The following is a 20,673-nucleotide window of genomic DNA, read 5'->3' as shown; positions in this document are numbered from 1 at the left end:
TTTTAAAATGTTGGGACCAAATTTTATAAACCAAACTGGTGAAGTAGGATAATTTAGCTACAATCATAATTTGAAAAGAACGTTTGTAGTTTGTAGTACTTCACATAATTCTCACAAGAACTTTGTGGTTGATACAATATTTCTTATGAGTACCACTATATAAATAAAGAAACTCAAGGAATTAATTTCAGTCATTATCATAAATGACCCAAATTCAGATTCCAGTTAGCACATAATGATTTTTCAAATTTTTCAGGCAAAAATAAATATTTTCTACCTATTCCTTTTCCTGTTTAAATTAAAATCAAACATCTCACCCTGTAACAACCACAAGAAACTGATGTGTAAGAACAGCTTTCAAGCTCTCGTCTTCCAAGAATAACTGACTTGTTACAGGATCTTAAGCTACATGACATGTTTATGCGTACGTGGTGGTAACAGAGCACTGGAAAAACTTCGTGGCTAGAAAGGCAGTGGGAAAGGAGGAGAGGCATTGAGAGAGAAGGGGTACTTATCGTGGGAGAGAATAAATATACAAGCTTCATTAATAAATGGGTAGGGCTTCTGACAGATCCTGGGTGAAGGATATTTTTTAATTTTGTTAAATGTTTTGAACAGAAATCTTCTTTGCTTTCCCTCTCAAATATTTAATTTGTTTTTATGTCCTTTATTAAATGTAGGGTTGGTATTGCTCTGAATGTGATAAAACACTGCAACTATTCATGAGGCGCAAGGGACCTGCTCCACGCAGTTTACATTCTTAAAAGAATATTATACTCAAAAAGATCTAAATCAATTACATATGCTTGAGAATATGAGTAAGTAGTTATATACAAATAAAGCTCAATGTTAATGCTGAAACAAATGTGAAATTCATTAGAATAGCCAGAATATCAGATAAAAAATTTGGCTTCAATTCTTACCTTTTCTTCATTTTACTAACACACACTTACATACATTAAGTAATATCTGAATGACAAACTTCCTTACATGATTTTGATTCTGGTGATGGTGGAGAAATATGAGACACAGCAAGGTCGCTTTTTGACTTTTTAGGCTTCTTTGCATTTAACTGCCAGGGTTTATCATAGTTTCTGAATTCCCTTCTTGTTCCTTTATGTTCTGTTAAAACAAAATAAAATACATATAAAAATAGTAGTGATTTCATGATTGGTCAAAAACTAAATACATGAAGTAATTAGATATACCTGGTAAAAGCTACGTCACCTCATATCAAAATAATGCAAATGTCCCAAAGTATTACTTGCTTTATTTCTGCTGTAAATTTGAGTTTTGAATTTGATATGAATTAGCTTATATATTAATATGATTAAGATCATGTTAAACTGTGAAATTATTCGAAAGTCTTTTTAAGGCACAGATTACTTAAAATAACACTCTATAAATGGGTGTCATGGAATAAAGCCTTGTATTCTGTTGTAAATAAAAACAGCTACATGTTTAAGTACATTTTACTCATTTGATGCTACCTTATCTGTATTCACTGTGGCACATAAAACCACTGGTGCTCACCTACACTTCCTCCATAGTATCCCTCATTTTTTCCACTATTCTGTTCAAGAAAGAGTAGTTCAACCACCTTTACTGAAAGCTGTAGTTCCCCTTCAAAGGTGGCCAGCGTCCTACCAACTTCCAAATGAAATGATCTGCCGCCAGCCGCGGCGGGTCCTCAAAGTGCAGCAACAATCGACGAGAGGGGGTAGGGAACTGAACGCACCAAGGTACGGGATCAGAAGAGCACAGACAACTGATGGGTGCAAGGCAAGTTTAACAACAAAGCGTAGCCGTATATATACCCCTAAAGCAGGGAATTTGCTTAGTCACGCCTTATCGGCATCAGCTCGCTGATTGGCTTCTCGGCTTAGTCACGCCTTATTGGCATCAGCTGGTTAATTGGCTTCTCGGCTTCTCCCTCAAAGGCACCAATTTCCCCTCCGGGGTTGCTTTTCCTAGCTTTAGGGAACAACCAGGGACTCCCAGTAACTGAGCAGGTCCCTGGAGCGATTTGGCCAAAGGCCATCTCCCTTTTTACGTTCATCCCATAAAGTCCAGGATGCATACCAAGGAGAGTACAATCGGGCCCTGAGGCTTATGAGGGTCTTAATGGTGCCTTCCTCAGAGGGCAATGCTCACCACATTCCCCCCTCTTTTATTTTTTAAAGCTTGATAATGCAATTTCAACCCATACACCTCCTGACGAAGAGCAGCGAGACGGCCAACAATAAAGCGTAATAAACAAGGTAATGCAATTAACATCAACAATACACATGACCCCACAGTAATCAATCCTGTGAGTCCATTTTGAAACCAAATGCATTGGATTTAACCATTGAAGCTGATCCAAGAGTCCTTGAATTAATTGTTGGGGCCCCTCTTCTTGTAGATGAGCTTCTTGAATTGCTTGTATTTCCGCATTAAGATTTTGTATGTTCAAACTAATGTGTCCATCAGTCCATACACTTATTCCAATGAATCGTTTAGGTCTTTTTTTTTTTAAAGCTTCAGATAATTCTAGCCAAGCTTGTATGCTAGTACTATGATACCATGGTTCAGAAATATTTACAGGCAGCATTATATAGGAAGGTTGTTTTAACATCATAACAGAAAAAGTTCCTTTCATAGGCAGAATGCAAGTACTAAAAATACAATCCTGACAAGTTATATTATATCCTAAGGAACCAGAAGTAAACTCAATCTGTAAATCTCCTATTAGCAAGGCATATGAGGGTGTAACACAAGTAATAACTGGTTGATAAGAATAAGACAATGCAAACTTCCCAAAATCCCAATGCTTATAAAAAACCAAACTATTATCAGTAACAGAAACTGAAGAAATTAGAATGGTACCATTATTATAATTTAAGGTGCACCAGATGTGAGAATTCAAAATCAGATTGGGGAAAATCAGAAGGAAAAAAGGAGGGAAACTTCAAACTTGTAACAGCTTTAACTACCTTTAAACTATGGCCGGCCAGTAAAGTCCCTTGTCCTCCTACATATATTTCAACACAAAGATAGTATCTTTACCAGTCACATTCTTTCCATTTTTGTTATTGTTGCCCTGTGAAATCATTTTTTCTAGAACAGCAAGAAGATGTAAAGCTTTCTCAGCTTGGTAGGTTAATATATACAGGTCTACGAACAAAAAACACACTGCTTGGGCAAATTTTTCTTCAAAAGGTTCTATGAACTGATAAAGTTTTTCACCAACGGATATGGCTTCTGTATACTGTCGGACACGATACAGGATGACTGCTTGATTGTAATACAACATACTGTTTTCAGGATCATCTAGTCCATCCATTTCTTCAACAGCCGAGTGTACCTGATTCTTCAGTTGGTTAAGTGCCTGTCTTAAACTATCTGTTGTTGTCTGGTTACTTTTGAAAAACTCAGCTACTGCCGTATTCAAAATTATTTTATAATCGTCTTTGTTTATATCTTGTAGGCAGGCAAGATGTTGCAGACAGACATCATAATTTCCAGCTGTGAAAGCCTGGAAAGCACTGGTGGACAACTCCTTCTCTTGATCAGTGATTTCAGGTCACTTCTTGGATACTTTTTGTCCCATATTTTTTTACTTCTGACTATTGCCCCGAGTTACTATCAACTTTACTATGTGGCCACACTTTCACTCCTCACTCCGGGGATTCACCTACCGAGATTCAGATGTCGCTCTTGTCAGGTCCCTGTGCAGGCGCCACTTGCCGCCAGCCGCGGCGGGTCCTCAAAGTGCAGCAACAATCGACGAGAGGGGGTAGGGAACTGAACGCACCAAGGTACGGGATCAGAAGGGCACAGACAACTGATGGGTGCAAGGCAAGTTTAACAACAAAGCGTAGCCGTATATATACACTCCTAAAGCAGGGAATTTGCTTAGTCACGCCTTATAGGCACCAGCTCGCTGATTGGCTTCTCGGCTTAGTCATGCCTTATCGGCATCAGCTGGTTCATTGGCTTCTGGGCTTCTCCCTCAAAGGCACCAATTTCCCCTCCGGGGTTGCTTTTCCTAGCTTTAGGGAACAACCAGGGACTCCCAGTAACTGAGCAGGTCCCTGGAGCGATTTGGCCAAAGGCCATCTCCCTTTTTACGTTCATCCCATAAAGTCCAGGATGCAGACCAAGGAGAGTACAGTCGGGCCCTGAGGCTTATGAGGGTCTTAACTGTGCCTTCCTCAGAGGGCAATGCTCGCCACAATGATCTTTCCAGGAGTTCATCTCTCTTAACTTCTTTGCATTCCATATTTTTAGACAGACTTACATTGTGGAATTTTTTCTTCTCTTATTCTCAGGGCATTACATTCTCCTCATCCCCATATCACCTATCTAACTGTTCCTTCTCTGTCTTATTCATGCTTCCTTAACTATCTTGCATCTGTATGACATTCCTTAGTTTCCTTCTGCCTTCCTGTTTAAATTTAAACAGCTTCCAATCATCCCAGCTCTATGGATGACTCATAAATCTTTCTCTGACTACCCACTTATAAATACCAAGTAGACATCATGACATATTATAGGGATTCCTCAAATTTTCATGTTAAGTTTGTACTTAATGAGCTGTTATCCAATTTTTCTACTTCCAACATTCCATTAAATACCAAAAGAGGCATAAATATTCTAAAACACTAGGAACAGAAATTTTGGTCTATATTCTGCCAGAACCCAAGAAGTATTTCCATAGATAGAATTAAGACAAAAATATCAGAAAGAGACTGAAAAATTTCTAGACATCCACAGTGCTTGCCCCTACCTCAGATTCATCTCCTTATATTGTTTCACAATCTATCAGAATTTGTCATTTTACATACAAACTAGAACCGTACTTTCGTCTAGTGCAACATAGTTAAAAGAATAAAGAATCATGGACACAAAACATAGCATCTCATGATACAAAGAAAACTAAAAGGAGCCAGAAACAATGATATATTGGATTTTGTGGCTTTTTCAATTCTCCACTATTGGAAAGAAAAAAAAAAAAATCCACATTAATTTAAATATTCCAGCAATGATATTGTTCTTTTTAGTCAGTTAAAAAGAGATGAGATGGCTTCCCCGGTGGCGCAGTGGTTGAAAGACCGCCTGTCAACGCAGGGGACACGGGTTTGTGCCCCGGTCCGGGAATATCCCACATGCCATGGAGCGGCTGGGCCCGTAAGCCATGGCCTCTGAACCTGCGCATCCGGAGCCTGTGCTCCGCAATGGGAGAGGCCACAACAGTGAGAGGCCTGCGTACCGCAAAAAAAAAAAAAAAAAAAAAGAGATGAGAGACAGAAAGTCACTTGTCAGTCTAGCAGAGACCTACGGGATTTAACTGATACTGGAAATTTTAGTAGCAACCATGATTTCACCTGCCTCCTCCAGATTTTTGAAAACTACCTAAACGGTTCCAAACTATATGGTGAGCTAACAAAAAAGAAGAGTCTACCTACACTATTTATTGACAAACCTGAAACTAGACAAAACACTCATTTAAATTCAAACAAACAGAAAATATATATCATTTTAAGAAGGAAGATTCAATATAAAAAACAAAAATACATTATGCAAAGTACAGAGGAAATTCACAGTTTGGGCAAAGATTTACTACGAAAAAACCTTTAAATTTTAGAATGTGGCTATTTTATCTTCTTAATAAAAATAAAAGAAAATAGACTCTGTGAAGCAAAAAGAAATGAGAAAAGAGATAAAAATATAACTGCTAAGAGAAATTAAAGAAGATACGGAAACACTGACAGGAAGCTAAAATGCAATACGTACCAACATTTAAATTTGTGTACAAAGCCAGAAAGGAAAACCAATACTACAGAAAACTGAATCAGTGACACAGAGAACATGCTTGACAAACCTCCCTAGAAGTTATCAATAAAGTAAACTCAATTTATACATAGTTGATTTTCTTGAAGAAGAAATCAAAACACAACAGAAACACTAACTAAGCACACAAGAAGAAAACTGTTCTAGGCTGAAGACCTGGGTTTGCTAATTGAAAGGATTCACTGAATAAAATGAAAAATTAAAGAAAAAAGACAAACATCTAGATGTAGTCCCAGTAAAACTCTGGAATATCAGAAATAAAGAAAAAACAAATCCCATAAGTATTTAATAACAGAATATCGAAAAATGAGTAAAAACAAGTTTGCTTTCAATTTTCTCCTAGACTTTAAATGACAGACTTCTGAGACGATGTTATGTCCCAAGATGCTGGATACATTTAAAAGCAAAAAGAGGGCAACTTCAGATACATTCAAAAAGTACTGACCTATATATTTTGACGATTGAGACATTTTCTTTCTTTCTTTCTTTCTTTTTTTTTTTTTTTGCAGTATGTGGGCCTCTTGTTGTGGCCTCTCCCATTGCGGAGCACAGGCTCCGGACACGCAGGCTCAGTGGCCGTGGCTCACGGGCCCAGCCGCTCCGCGGCACGTGGGATCCTCCCAGACCGGGGCACGAACCCATGTCCCCTGCATCGGCAGGCGGACTCTCAACCACTGCGCCACCAGGGAAGCCCAAGACATTTTCTAACTAATGAGAAAAAGCACCAAAAGAAATAATTCAAAATTACAGTTACAGTTTAAACTGGCATTATTTACTGTCACCTGAATTATAACTTCATCAGTTAATATTCACATCCAAGAATTAGTCTATGCTTTCCTTCTCCTTCCTGCCATACCCGTCCCTCTAAAATCTTTCCTCTTCACCTTCTGGGGCATACGTTCCTCAGTAAACAAACACCTCTCTAACTTCAAATCCCCTCCTTCAAGTCAGAAGAGCCACTCATTCTTTCCACAAGGGCACTCCCTCCTCTGCAGTTCCCTGGAATGGAGGGTGTTCATTCCCCCACGTGTCACCTGCCACAGACTGCGTTTTTCTGGTCCATCCACATTAAGCCGAAAGTTTCTCCTCTCTTGTGGTAAGTGCTGCCTGTCTATACTGCTCACCCCTCTTCATCACTGCATCTTTCTGCTCCTGATTACTGCCGCAGCCCTACTCGAGACACTGGCACCGTCACCCTTGACCTTTTAATAGCAAGAATGAAGCCCTGGTGACCTCTTAATCCTTACACAAACCATGCACTGAACCTCATACTTCACTGTCCTCCTCGACTCTGAAGAGCTTCACTTCCCTGGACATCAGACACCCCCAAACTCAGGCCACCCACAGGATGCTCTCATCATCTGGAATCATTCCACCTCAAAAGTCTTGATCCCAAATATCACAATTTCCCTGTCCTCCTCAATCTTCCATGTTTTCACCACACCTCCCCTTACACAGGCCTCTCAAAGGTTTTTAGGTCTCTGACTAGCTTTTTATGTCTAAACTGTTTCCTTGTTCCCTACCCTCTCATACCAGACCACGTGCTTTGATCACTTGCACAATTTACCCACAAATATCCTCAGCTCCTTCGCAGAACTGCTCTTCCACCCTCCATCCTCACGAGGGTACGACTACAGCTCTCATCAGTCTCTCAAAAGGCTTTTCTGTCCCTCCACCCAGCACTTCTGGGCATCGTGGGGAAGAAACACACTCTCGCCCATGGTTTCCATGATTAATTCATGTCTTGAACTTCAGATAAGCCCCAGAACTGCTTTAGTCTTTTTTATTTTCCTTTGCCAACTCTTTTTTTCTTCCCCATGGTGACTTTTCACAATTAATATCATTCACTTCAATCTCCCCTATTCAATCCCCAAACCTCTTGCCCTCAGCAAACAACCTCACTTCCTAATAAACAGGCAGAATTTAAGGCAAAAGATATCACCTCACCCTTGCCTTCTCCTAGTCCATCTCCTATTCTAAATTCATTCTCCCACTCACATGGTTTTATCGTGTACAGTCCTGAATGCCATACCTGCGACTCCTGCCTTAACCCATTCCCAGAGTTTTGGACTCATATCCAACAGCCTGCTGGAATTATCTACTAAGATACCCCACAAGAAATTCAAATTCATCCAAAGGAACTGGACTTACTATGGGTCTTCATAAATTTAGTCCTGTGTTCCCACCTTGCTTTATTAAACAACCACTTATGCCACTACCCTAGTAAACTGGAAGTTATAATAATCTCCTTCCCTCTCCAAGCAACGAGTCATTAAGTACTTGGGCTAGTCAGAATTCTAAAGTGATCCCCCCTGATATCTGTCCCTTGATGTTATGCCCTAAATAATTCCCTCCCCTTGAGCGTAGACAGGACCTTTGACTTGCATCAAACCAACAGAATATGGCAAAGGTAATGGGATGTCAATGCCATGATTACACTGTATTATATAAGATTCCATCTTAGTAAACTTGAATGAAAGAAATTCTCTTACTTGTTAAAGAAATAAGCTGCCATGATGCAAGAGTCATGTGGCAAAGAACTGTGGGTTGTACCTATTTGCTGAGAGCAGCCCCTGGCTGAGATCCAGCAAGAAAACAGGGACCTCAGTCATACTGTTGCAAGGAAATTAATTCTGCCAACAACCTGAATGAGTTTGGAAGCAGATTCTATTCCAGTCTCCAACACCTTGATTTGCAGCTTTGCAGATTAAACAGAAGATTTAGTTAAACCCTGCACAGACTTCTGACCTGTGAAAAATGTAAGATATTAAATGTCTGCTGATTAAAGCCACAGAATTTAATACACTACTGTCTCTCCAGATATGATAATTTATAAATATGGGCTCATATGAGCTTCAATGAGCTCATAGATGTTTATCTGGTCCACCTTCAGAAGAATGGTGCCTTCTTTGCAGCTACAAACCAGAGCCTATGCCTAAGAGCCACCCTACTAAGAATCTAAAGATAAGAAAGTAAGGCCAAGAAAAAGCAAGAGTCCCCTCTTTTGTATGCCAAAAGCTCATATTCTAGTCTCCTGTATGCAGCAGAGAACTTCTGTGTGCATAACTAACACCAGAGTTGTCTACATTCTTCAGAGGATACCCTATTCCCTACCCACTTTAGGCACCAATGTGAGAATACAGCCAAAGAAAACCAAAATCCTTTCACGGGATCCCACAGAGCATGAAGAGAAGAGAAGCGATGGTGTTATCGCCGGGAGCATCTGGAATCCTGTCAGTCAGATACCATGGGAGTCAGGTGAGGAGTCAACTACCCAAGCAACAGGTCCGGGGGAGAGTGGGGATTTGGGTTTGGAAGTAAATACTAATATCAAACTAACAGACCAGGGTGTTGAAGAAATAAGCTGTCGGACACACATTTTATAAATCAAAATCAAAGTCAACGTCTACCCAATTATATCACCAGTGCTTACTGGGGAGGTAAGGCTATTGCATACTTGGTAAGGCTGGTTCCCCAATAGAGTGACTAAGGCTTCCTCAGGTTGAACTTACTACATAAGGTAAAATTAGAACTGAGGGAAACAGAGAGTAATTATCCATTTGGGCTACAAAAAAGGTAACTCTGTAGAAATCTACTGTTTACCTTTCTACACAGATGAGCTCCATAAGCACTTAATTCAAATTCTTCATAAAAAGATACGAAGTTTAAAAATAATTAGTTTTAATTCATATGAAATGAAAGCTTTTCATGCAAATCTGAATCTTATTTCTATTCAGATTGAATACAAAGATGCCCATATTGTGAAGCTAAGACGTAACAATATATTCAAATTCAAGAATTTTTTTTGACAAATTTTAGCATACAGATGAAGTCTCCGATGAATACATGAAACCCTAGGTAACCAGCTAGATTTACTCATTATAAAGAGGAAGACTTTCGTAAATTTTAGTTTAAATGTATTAACATTAACTGTAAAATATATTTTTCATTTACCTAATGTTTCACTTTCTGCCCAGAGAGCTGCAGATCCAGATAAAGTTCTTTGAAGGTGTCCACGGTTTTCTTGTTTAGACTGAAGATGGCCAATGAGAAATGGGATGGGCTGGTCAGGTGTCTCAGTAATTAACTTGGTCATTAATTCCTGAAGGCAAAGTAAAGCATATGTTTACATCTAATAATAACAGCAAACATGTATATATAACTTATCACTGCCAAGCCCTACAACTAACTCAATCCTCATAAAAATCTTTTCAGGAAGGCACAAGTTATTGTCCTCACCGTGAGGAAACTGAAGCGCAGAGAAGTACACTGTGTTACACAGCTAATGCATGCCAAAGCCAAGGTCTATTTATTTTTATTATTATACTTGTCCAAAAATATACTAGAAATGTATTCTAAAAAGAGTTTTCAATTTCAGATTACTATTTTGAGAGATGCCATTGTATATTAACTTTTCAGTAAACCTCACCATATGCCTTATATACCAATACCATTTTGCTTTCTTAACTGTATATAAATATCCCTAAATGAAGAAAATGTTGTTGGAATGAAAGAAACAAGCCACAGCTTCACAGAAACCAAAAAATGTCTTACACTGGTTCTCCAACAGAAGTTCCTTTTTCCAAAAGCCCTGATAGGTATTCATTCTTTCTTGTTCTTGTTCTGTCTTCCTTTTCTTTAATGAGTCAAGCAATGGAGAGTCCCATTTTTAGACAGCTCTAATGATGCTTTAAATTGGGGAGAACTCTGCTTCAGGGTTAATATTTACACATGGTTTTTGCCAGTCAGGAACAGCAAGAGCAAGTGCCAGCTTATGGTGCGTCGGAATCTCCAGCCTGTTCTCTGATGAACAGCTGCCAAGCCAACTGAACACCACTTTGTGCCGTGCAACTGGCTTTGTGAACCTGCGTGCACCGCTTCAGATTCGTATCAGTCACATTTCATCATGTTGGGTTTAGCCCAGAATTCCAGTCTGTCAGTTGTCATTTTAAGTTCAGATTCTGTGAGAGGCAGTGGTTCTAGTGATACACTGGGTATCAGGTATTAGGACGGCTAAAGGAAGGGATACTGGAAATTCCCCATCCCATTGTCTTTTTTTGTTGGTGGCCTATTTCCTTTGCCTTGAATGCTCTTTTCCCGGATGTTCAGATAGCTGGCTTGTCATCATTCAGTGTCTAATGATGTCTTCTTAAAAAAGCTTACCCTAACGAATCTTCATAAGCTTTTTATCACTTCTTTATCTTCTTCGCAGTGTTTAGCACTCTCCAGAATCATCTCATTTAATATTTGCTCATCAGTTTGTGCCTGACTCTTCTCCCCTCCTACTACAGCACTAAGACCAAGGACTGGCCTGGTTTGATCTCTACTCTCTCCTTAGGGTCTAGATTCTACCTAGTTCATAGGTGGTGTTGAATGAATGAATGAATATTTGGTTTACTGACCCCAGGTAAATATTAGAAATTAAAATCCCTTATTGTCCTAATAAACAACAATTAAAGCATCCATAGATTTCTGAGCCCAGCAAAACACACTCTTCTGAACTCCTACACAAGAAACTGCTGTCATGTCTCAGGGATGTTTGTTGACATTTATAATAGTCTAGGAACACATGGATTTATCTGAGTAGAGGCTAAATGGATTTTATAGATGACAAGATTCCAAGTTGATCTCAGAGACATGGATAAAATAATTCAAGGTATTTCAAAAACGTGCAGCCTGAACATAAAGTTGGAACTAAAAAGAGGAAAGGATTTCTACTATGAACACACTGTGAAGCAAAATATTTGTCAGACAAACCTAAGACATTTTTATATTCTAAAACACAGGTAAGCAAACAACCAGTTGGCAAAGGTCTTCTTTACGTCTGTTATTCAAAGTCTCAACTATTATGGTTATAACTTAAGAGGTCATTCCTCTACATGGTAGAGCAATGCAAGGTTCAATTAAAACCCAATTACACAGAAGTGGAACATAATTTAAAACATTTTAGATTTTGCTACTGTAGAAAAGATGCATTATATTCTATTTAAATTAACTGTACATTACAAAAGCTATGAAAAAATAGAGAGAAAAATAAATAGAAGGACCAACTAGATTACTCTTGTCACAGAAGGCCTGGGCACTCTGATAAAGCAAAATTAGGTCAGATAACAGGGCTTTAAAGCTAAAGCAATTTCTACCCTGAAATCTCTGAAGATCTCATGCACTTTTTTTTTTTAAACTTTCAAGTTAGATGGAAAGTTTCTGGGTTTTTTCCTTTTAAAATAAACTGAAGTGTCCCTATATTGTCTTTAGGAGACGGACCATATAGTCATAATAGACCAAGCAGTCACTGTTAATTTTTTTTAAATAGCATCTGTCTAGTAGCTCGTTTTGGATACTCTTATATTCCATGAATGAATATACGAGATTAAAGACACAGGACAAAAGCCGTCATAAACAAAATGAAAAGAGCTAATGTTTGCAATAAGGTGTATTGGGTATGTTGGCTGATTAAGAGTCTAGTTCTAGATTATTGCATTTATAAGAGGAATTACCCTGCCTCTCACTCAATCCATGTATATCCACTGGCATTCGGACTTTAATGATTCTGAGGACTTAAACTCTTTCCCAGACGTGAACATTTTAAATCCTTAGATTTGCAAAGATAACACCGGCAATAAAAAGACTGGTTTTCCCCACTAGGACTGAGACACATAGAGATGGAACCGAGGGGCCGACAGATAGAGGAGAGGAGAAAGGAGCCGCGCACCTTGAAAGTCAGGTGGAAGAGAGACACCCGACCAAAGAAGGTGGTCAGGGACCGGCCACCATAAGTTAAAGAGTATTCCAGAAGAGCGGGCCAATGTCGGGGATAGAGGCCGAACGCCATTAGGGAATGTTCTGTGCTTCCGGGGAGGGAAAGCGGGGCTCATTTACTATTCTTACCCTGAGCGTAAGAGTTGTGCCATGGAACTCCTGGGTGTCAGAGCCTGACCAACAGAGCGACGCTGCATCCGGCTTTCCCCTACTGAGCCACCCGTCGTCCGCGCGGACGCCAGCCGGCGCAGCAACAACGCGCTCCGCCGACGCTGCCCGCTCGGCCGGATGTCGGCCCCGCGCAGGCGCACTCTGGGGCGCGGGCTCCGGCGCAGAGGCGGGTTCCGGGAACGCCGCACGGCAGGCCCGAGCGCCTGAGAGCAGGCTCCCCAGCAAGGGTCCCTGGCGTGTCACCCTCTTCCTGCCCCGAGAGAGATACACCGACGTGGCTTTTGGGCCGCTGCCCCAGGCTTGTCTCGGGACGCCGTCTGCAGAGCTCGGGAACACTGCCACGCTCTGGATGGCGACCCGAGCGCCCCGGGAGCTGGCTGCAGTGTGCCAGGGTATCCCTGTATGTACTGAATCGTGTCTGGAGCCAGAAACCCCACCCTCCTGCCTTGCCCACACCAGTGACTTCAGCCTCAGACCCAATGAGGATGCTTCCCAGCTCGGAGGACCAGGAGGACCAGGGCCCGGTCCCCTCCTGACAGTTCCATGACGAGAGCCCTCCCCAGAGCTCAGGCCTTAGGCTCAGAGGCTGCCCTGAACTTTGGCAAGAAGGTTTGGAGGGTCCCCGCCTGAGCAGCTTTCTACTAATACCCTTGCCTGTCAACCAGGAATCAGGCCTGTAGTATGGGCTGCCCTCCGCATTTGCTCCTTCGGTGGTTTTCAAGCTTTCCTTTAGCCAAGGATCCCTGGGACGTCTTGGTTTTGGGCATAAATAACTTGAAACAATGGAAATGGCAATAGCACTCCTGTCCTGGAACAAAAGCATTATGGAAATTTTAGGCCAAGGGCTTGGGAATTGATAAAATAAAGGTATTAGTTTTAATGTGACCCTGTTTGCACTCAAAGGCTAGTTAAAGATGGGGCATTCAAGTTGCAAACAAAATACAGCAGCTGTCCTCAACAGAGGATTTAACTCATAGTTAATTGATATCAGTAATATTACTGATGTAAGCGAGAAGCAAAAGAAGAAACAGGATAAGGCAGCGATTAGACACAGAGGCTTTGAAATCCTATGGACACTTTTTCAAATCACTCCTACTTAGTAGCTGTATGACTTTGGGCAAGAAACTTAATCACTTTAACGTTCAATACTTCATCTACTAAATGTGGATGATAATAGTACCTACATGATACAGTTGCCAGGAGGATTAAATAAGATAATGATTGCAAAGCATTCATAAAGTGCTTGGGATATATATAGCCTATTGTGTTGGATGGCCTAACATTTTCTTCTAAGGCTGGGAACTGTTTCCCAGAATCTTCTTTATATGATCTGGGTTAGAGTACAGTATCCCAATGTGAGGAATTCATAGAAGGCTTAGAAAGTAAGAGAAGAAGAAGAAATTATACTCTGGAGTTGATTGCAAGCAGATGTGATGACAGATGAGGGAGTCACCTCAGCTTCCCAGCAAATTTGTGGAAACCTCCACTGCAGACTGGGATAGCTGTAGGAATGGTACAAAAGTACTGGAGAACTGCAGCAGTTTCCAGGCAAGGAACTGAGAACCACTTACTTTGGATATCCAGGTGGTGATTTTCAGGGTGGGCTCCTCCACCTTTGGTGACAGACAGCTCCCCGACCTTCAGCATTTCCCTGGCCTCTGCACCCCGACCTTCTAACTCTCCATCATGCAAACTTATTTGTATTAAACCCTGTATGACCCAGATACGGAGTTGCTATTGTTTTCCTGACTAAACCCCCCTTAAGGATCTACCCAAAGGTGGTGTTAGCTAATATTTTCAAGTTTATTATTGCTTTTATATATTTCTATATTATTTTTATAAATTTATATGTTTATTATTACCACTACTGTTATTACCATTTTTATTAGATATTTTTATAGCATATGTTTTTGATAGACTATGTACATTGCATCTTTTTATTGGCTTTATTTTTTCTGATTATAAAACTAATTAATGCTCTCTTAATACAGTTTGTTATAAACTGCAGTCTTTAACTTCATGAATATTGAGACAGCCCCTGCATTGATATGTTTCCTTTTTTATTAATTATAATTTTGTCACCAATTCAAATATATTTATTTTAAAAACATAAATATATAGGAAGATAACATTATTTTTAAATATTTTGAAAAGCAATCTAGAGAACATAAATCATTGATTACTGGCTGCAAATTTGTATTATACACCATGTGAATACATGGAAGTTAGGGTATTATAGCCTTGTACTATATAGAGCATGGCCATAATTAATAAGTTGGAGAATGAATGCTAACTAAATAGCAATAATGACTGTCACAAAATACATTTTAATTTTAACATCCACTAGATAAAAGCAAAACCATGAGTGAGTTGGCAGCTCACCATAGTCATTTATTATTAAATAATGTGTGAGTAGTTAAGGGAATGAGTAATCAGGCAACAGTAGAAAACATTTTAATAGATTTTTTTCATCTGATGAAAGCTATGGAATCTCTTGGTTAAAAGACCAAAAAGTACATGTATACACACAAACATCAAATCTCACATAATACTCCTGGGTGCGTACCCATCCATGGGCTAACCTGCTAAGGTTTCATTGACTCCAGGTTAAGAACCCTTGCTTCAGGTCACACAGCAAACAGACAGCATGGCATTCTGCCTAAAAATTTACTTACTTACTTAACTTCTTACTTGGGAGTAAGTTACTTCTTACTTCACTTCCTGAGAGGTAAGTACTAGCCTCAGTAGAAAGTTATCAGGAAACAAAATTAAAACCATTTCCAAAATCTCAGGACTTTCTCATCATATAGTCTTTTAGTTAAATCAATAAATATACAGGATATTACACTATAGTAATAATGGAGGTGGTGTCAATCAAATATATTTTTTACTCAACACCATAATTATCTTAAATATTAACTGGCACGTGGCACATTACCATCTGTAGAATATTTTAGTTCAAAGCTGGCATTAAGATCTGACAACTGAATTAATTCATTCTAAATCTGCATATGTTTCAATTTACTCTTTTTAATTAGGTCTTATAAAAAATTTGCATGAGATCACAGCCTTCCAGACACTCACCCTCTCCACCACCACCTGTTTTTCATAAATAGGTAGTTAAGGGGCACTGAATTGTCAACAAATAAATGAGAGACTATCCACCTGAAAATCAGTTGTCTGCAAAGTAGCTTATTTTTTCTGAAACAGGCTTATTTTAAATTGATGTCAGCATTCCCAACAGATAGAATCCCACTTGGTTTCCACCCCCACCAGAATCCTTGCCTTTTCATTCATTCCATTTTTCTAAATAGAAGTAGAATGGAGGAAAATTTTTTTTTCTGCTTCATTACACCTCTAGGCCCTGTTATGGGTTTTGGCTTTGGCAACAAATAGGTTCCAATGCAGCATCTAGGTTTCCATGCACAAGTGAGAAGGGGACAGACTCTTGCGTTCACAGAACTCAAACTGTCCTCTGGTTAATCAACCTTCCTCCACCTCAGGACCATGCCCAGGCCCACCCTAAACGTTCTCTCATTCCCAATCAGAACTGAGATTTCACTGGAGGGCTGAGCTCAACAGGAAAGGAAGCAATGTGAATAGCAATAATTAAAAGTATCAGTTATTGAGTTTGATATGCACAAGTGTCAAGTATATTCCTTAGATTTCACCACTCACTAGACATTAAAGGACTGCATAAGATGCACAACCCAACTAGGATATCTGCACTTTTACAAAGGTGTGTGTTAACAACTCCCTGCTTATTTCAGGTCACCTGCCCCTCACCAACAACCCACCAATGCAAACAATCTTAGCCACGCATCCAAACACAACCATACAGGCCTAGGGAATAAGAAATTCTCACCCCTGTTTTGAAAGACTCTTTGGCCCTTCTTAAATATCATTTAATATAAAATTAGGTTATGATACTCATTTGTAATACACAGTAAAAGGCAACTAATTTACCTCATTATATATTATAGAATATAATCCAGTTAGGGAAAGTAAAAAAAAAAAAATGAGTAGTTTTATAATGAAGATTAAGAATAATGAAAATACCGCAATTAAAAAATAATCGTTCTAAGTTTTAGAGCTGAATTTTAGATACTAAATTCTCTCTGCTTTTAATAATATAGACAAATAATAAATCTAACCAGCAGATGACAAGTGACAGAATATTTTGCCTAATACCTCTTAACCCCTCTAATTCAGAGATGACATCTCTGTATTAGAGATGCTAAAGTAGATTTAGTATTTAATCTAATTATTGAATATTTAATATCCACTTTGAAACAGTTTTCCTATAAACGTACAAGCTTGTAGTTAAATTTCCACACAAACATCAAGGTCTCCAGAGAAATATTAGCATACTACATGGAAATACTTTTAGTTAAGGAATTTATATTGTTCAGTATATAGTCTATCAACGCAACTATTTTGAAGTTAGGTAGGGCTTTCCACAGTCTTGAAAATATCTCTGTAGGAGTACAATAGAGGTGAAACTCAGCAGAAATAGTTAAGCACTGCATGACTCAAAGAAAATAAATCAATCCATGGTGGAAGTAGTAGATGTACATAAAAGTTGAGTAAGGAGGCTGTCCCTCAGGTGAGTAAGAATTACTTTATTTTAGCCTTTTGTCATTTATAAATAATGTGTAACTAAAACAGGGTGGCTCAGCATGATAGAATAATGAAGAAATTTCATAGTGCACACCCGGCACTTCCTTTTGAAACCGATGATCTATGGAAAGGATGTCCACATTTCTGTCTCTATGGCAAGGATATCTTCAAATTGGTTATGGATATGTTGGCCCATCCTAGGTGAACACTACTACTTAGTAAGCCTTACTCTGATTCCATCCTGAAAGAGTCATAAATCAAAGGGACCATATACGTATGGGCCTATTTCTAGAACTACATTTATTTCATTAATCTATTTGTCAATCTTATACCATCATTGCAATATCTTAATGACTAGAGCTATACAATATCTCTAATGTCTTGTGGAAAAAATCAACCTATTTTGTTTCTATCACCTTTCTAGTTATTCTGCCAAGATTATGTTCATTTTTCCTCTTATTTTCTTTGGGTTGATTGAAATTTATTCTACTTTTCCCTCTGTTAGTCTGAAAGTTATACACACTTGTAAGATTCTTGTAGTGGTTACCCAGAGATTATAAAATTAATACTTGACTTATCTACATTAAGTATTAATTGGTATTTTTCCCTCATCTCAGATTTTGCAAGGAATTTAGAATACTTTGATACCACTTATCACCCTTGGCTTTTATTTTTATTGTTGTGTACTATAATTACATAGATAATATATATATAATATATAATATTATATATGAAATATATACACATATATTAAACCCCACAAGGTAATTTTTAATTTTTATTTTATGCCATTAGCATACATTTATATGTACCCACATGGTTACCATTTTTATTGCTTTTATATCTTTATTCATCTCTAACCATCCATCTGGGATTATTCTCAGCAGCATAAGGAACACCTTTATTTTAGTGGTGACAAATAATATGTGTTTTGGTTTGCACAGAAATGTCTGTTTTTTGCTTTCTAAACTTGAAGATAAGTTCACTGTATCTATATATTGGAATTACTTTCCATTTTTTTCCCGTTTTTCCTTTTGAGAATTCAAGCATATTTCTTTCTAAAAAATCTAGCTTTTTCTAGGAATTTTAAAAAGATTTTCTCTTGTTTTGTAACGATATGAGATGATGGATGTTAACTAAACTTAACTGTGGTAATCATTTTGCAATATATGTACCTGAAGGCATTATGCTGTACACCTTAAACTTACACAGTGCTGTATGTCAGTTAAATCACAATAAAACTGAAAACAATGATAATATTGGAAAAAAGAGTATGGCTCAGTCAAATCTCTAGCTTGGATGAATAGGTGGATGTTTTGGCTCATGGATTCCGGAATGGGTTGGACGGCCAGTCTATAGGAAGTGCAGCGGTGACGCTGGGTCTCAGGAACAAGTGGAGGCAAGCCCCTGAAACCTGCCACGGGTCTCTCTCGGTCTCTCAACTCGCCACATCCTTTACCTTGCTTTGCATCTGGCCTTCTCCACCTGCTAGGAAACATGATTCCTGGTCTTCCAGGACTGCAGTGCTACACAGTCACACACAGCCAACCTACTTAGCTCCTACATCTTAGATCAACAGACAGAAGTGAACTTTGAGTCTCTGGGTCTTAAACATAAATATTCCCAGCAGAGATAGAGTGGATGTATTGATCAGGTGCCCACCTGGAGCTATCCGACTGAGGCTAGAGTCATAAGGACATGAAGAAAATTATAGCCTTTTTAATTGCCATATGAATGTTTAAAATGGCATTTATTAAAAGAAGAAGAGGGCTTCCCTGGTGGCGCAGTGGTTGATAGTCCGCCTGCCGACACAAGAGACACGGGTTCGTGCCCCGGTCCGGGAAGATGCCACGTGCCGCGGAGCGGCTGGGCCCGTGAGCCATGGCCGCTGAGCCTGCGCGTCCAGAGCCTGTGCTCCGCAGCGGGAGAGGCCACAGCAGTGAGAGGCCCGCGTACCACAAAAAAAAAAAAAAAAGGGCTTCCCTGGTGGCGCAGTGGTTGAGAATCCGCCTGCCGATGCAGGAGACACGGGTTCGTGCCCTGGTCCGGGAAGATCCCACATGCCGCGGAGCAACTAAGCCCGTGAGCCATGGCCGCTGGGCCTGTGCGTCCGGAGCCTGTGCTCCGCAACGGGAGAGGCCACAACAGTGAGAGGCCCGCATACCGCAAAAAAAAAAAAAAAAAAAAAAAAAAAAAAAAAAAAAAGAAGAAGAAGGAATTGTGGGCAAATTATGACACAGATGCCTACTAAATATAGCTTCAAAGAAGTCACCAGCATAATAGGAACCACATGGGAAAAAAAAAAAAAGGCTCTGATCAGCTCCAAGCAGAGTTAGTTAGGCATACTAAGTGTTTGAATAATATTATAGATACAATTGTACACAACACTCAGGCCACTGTAATAAATCATGTGTTTACCAGTTCAGCTCTCTGAAGAGTTCTTGAGGTCAGGAAACATGTCTTAGACATCTTTGTTTCCCAAGATCAAAGAACAGTTCCTGGCACATGTGCTAAAAGAAAGAATGAATAAATGAATAAATCATGGCAATAACTTTACTAAAAACCTTCTGTAACTGCATTATTACCTGAAAAAAATCCCCACAAAAAACAAACAAACCCCACATACCTCCCTTCATAGCATTCAAAACTACCTAAACATGGTCCCCAACCTGTGGTTTCATCTCTTATGATAAGATGCTCTAGATTCTACAGAGAGCAAAAGTTCCCTTGATACGTCTTTCACTTTCATATCACATATTTATAGTAGGCTCTCATCTCAGAATAAACAAGACTGGCATGGCCCAGGGATTCGGGAGCTTACATTCTTTGGAAGAGTAAGACAATAAACAAATAATAAAATCAATAAGTAAAATAAATATAGATTCTGGAAAGTTCTATGGAAAAAAGGCAGAGAATATATTAGAAAAACGATATATTACAGGGAGTGATGAAGAAAGCCTCTCTGAGGAAATGATATTTGATCTGAGACCTGAGTGTAAAACTAGAACCAGACCTTCAAAAATCTAGCAGTTCAGGCAGAGAGAAGAATAAATGCAAAGACTCCTGGGCATTGTGGGGCTTGGTATATTCTAAAGAGCTGTCAAATGCCAGCAGGGAATAGTGAGTTGAAGAGGTAGGCAGATGCCAGAACTTGCAGGGCTTTGTTGGTTGACATATAGACTGAATATTACTTTAAACGGAACGCAAAGCTAGTGAGTGATGTTAATTAAGGAATTGAAATTGATTTACCCTTTGAAAAGATGTGCCGAAATTGTTCACAGACTACTG

General features: G+C 39.3%; 1 protein-coding gene across 1 annotated transcript in view; it reads right to left on the bottom strand.

Annotated features, from left to right (window-relative positions):
• C17H8orf34 (chromosome 17 C8orf34 homolog) overlaps positions 1–20,673 on the bottom strand; it is a 294,894-nt gene that overhangs the window by 235,576 nt on the left and 38,645 nt on the right. Inside the window, 2 exon segments of the mRNA XM_059042628.2 lie at positions 991–1,122; positions 9,790–9,937. Of these exon segments, the coding sequence (XP_058898611.2) occupies positions 991–1,122; positions 9,790–9,937 (280 nt within the window).

This window comes from Kogia breviceps, chromosome 17, assembly GCF_026419965.1.
Source record: "Kogia breviceps isolate mKogBre1 chromosome 17, mKogBre1 haplotype 1, whole genome shotgun sequence".
NCBI lineage: Eukaryota > Metazoa > Chordata > Mammalia > Artiodactyla > Physeteridae > Kogia > Kogia breviceps.
This window is presented reverse-complemented; position numbering and strand designations above follow the sequence as displayed.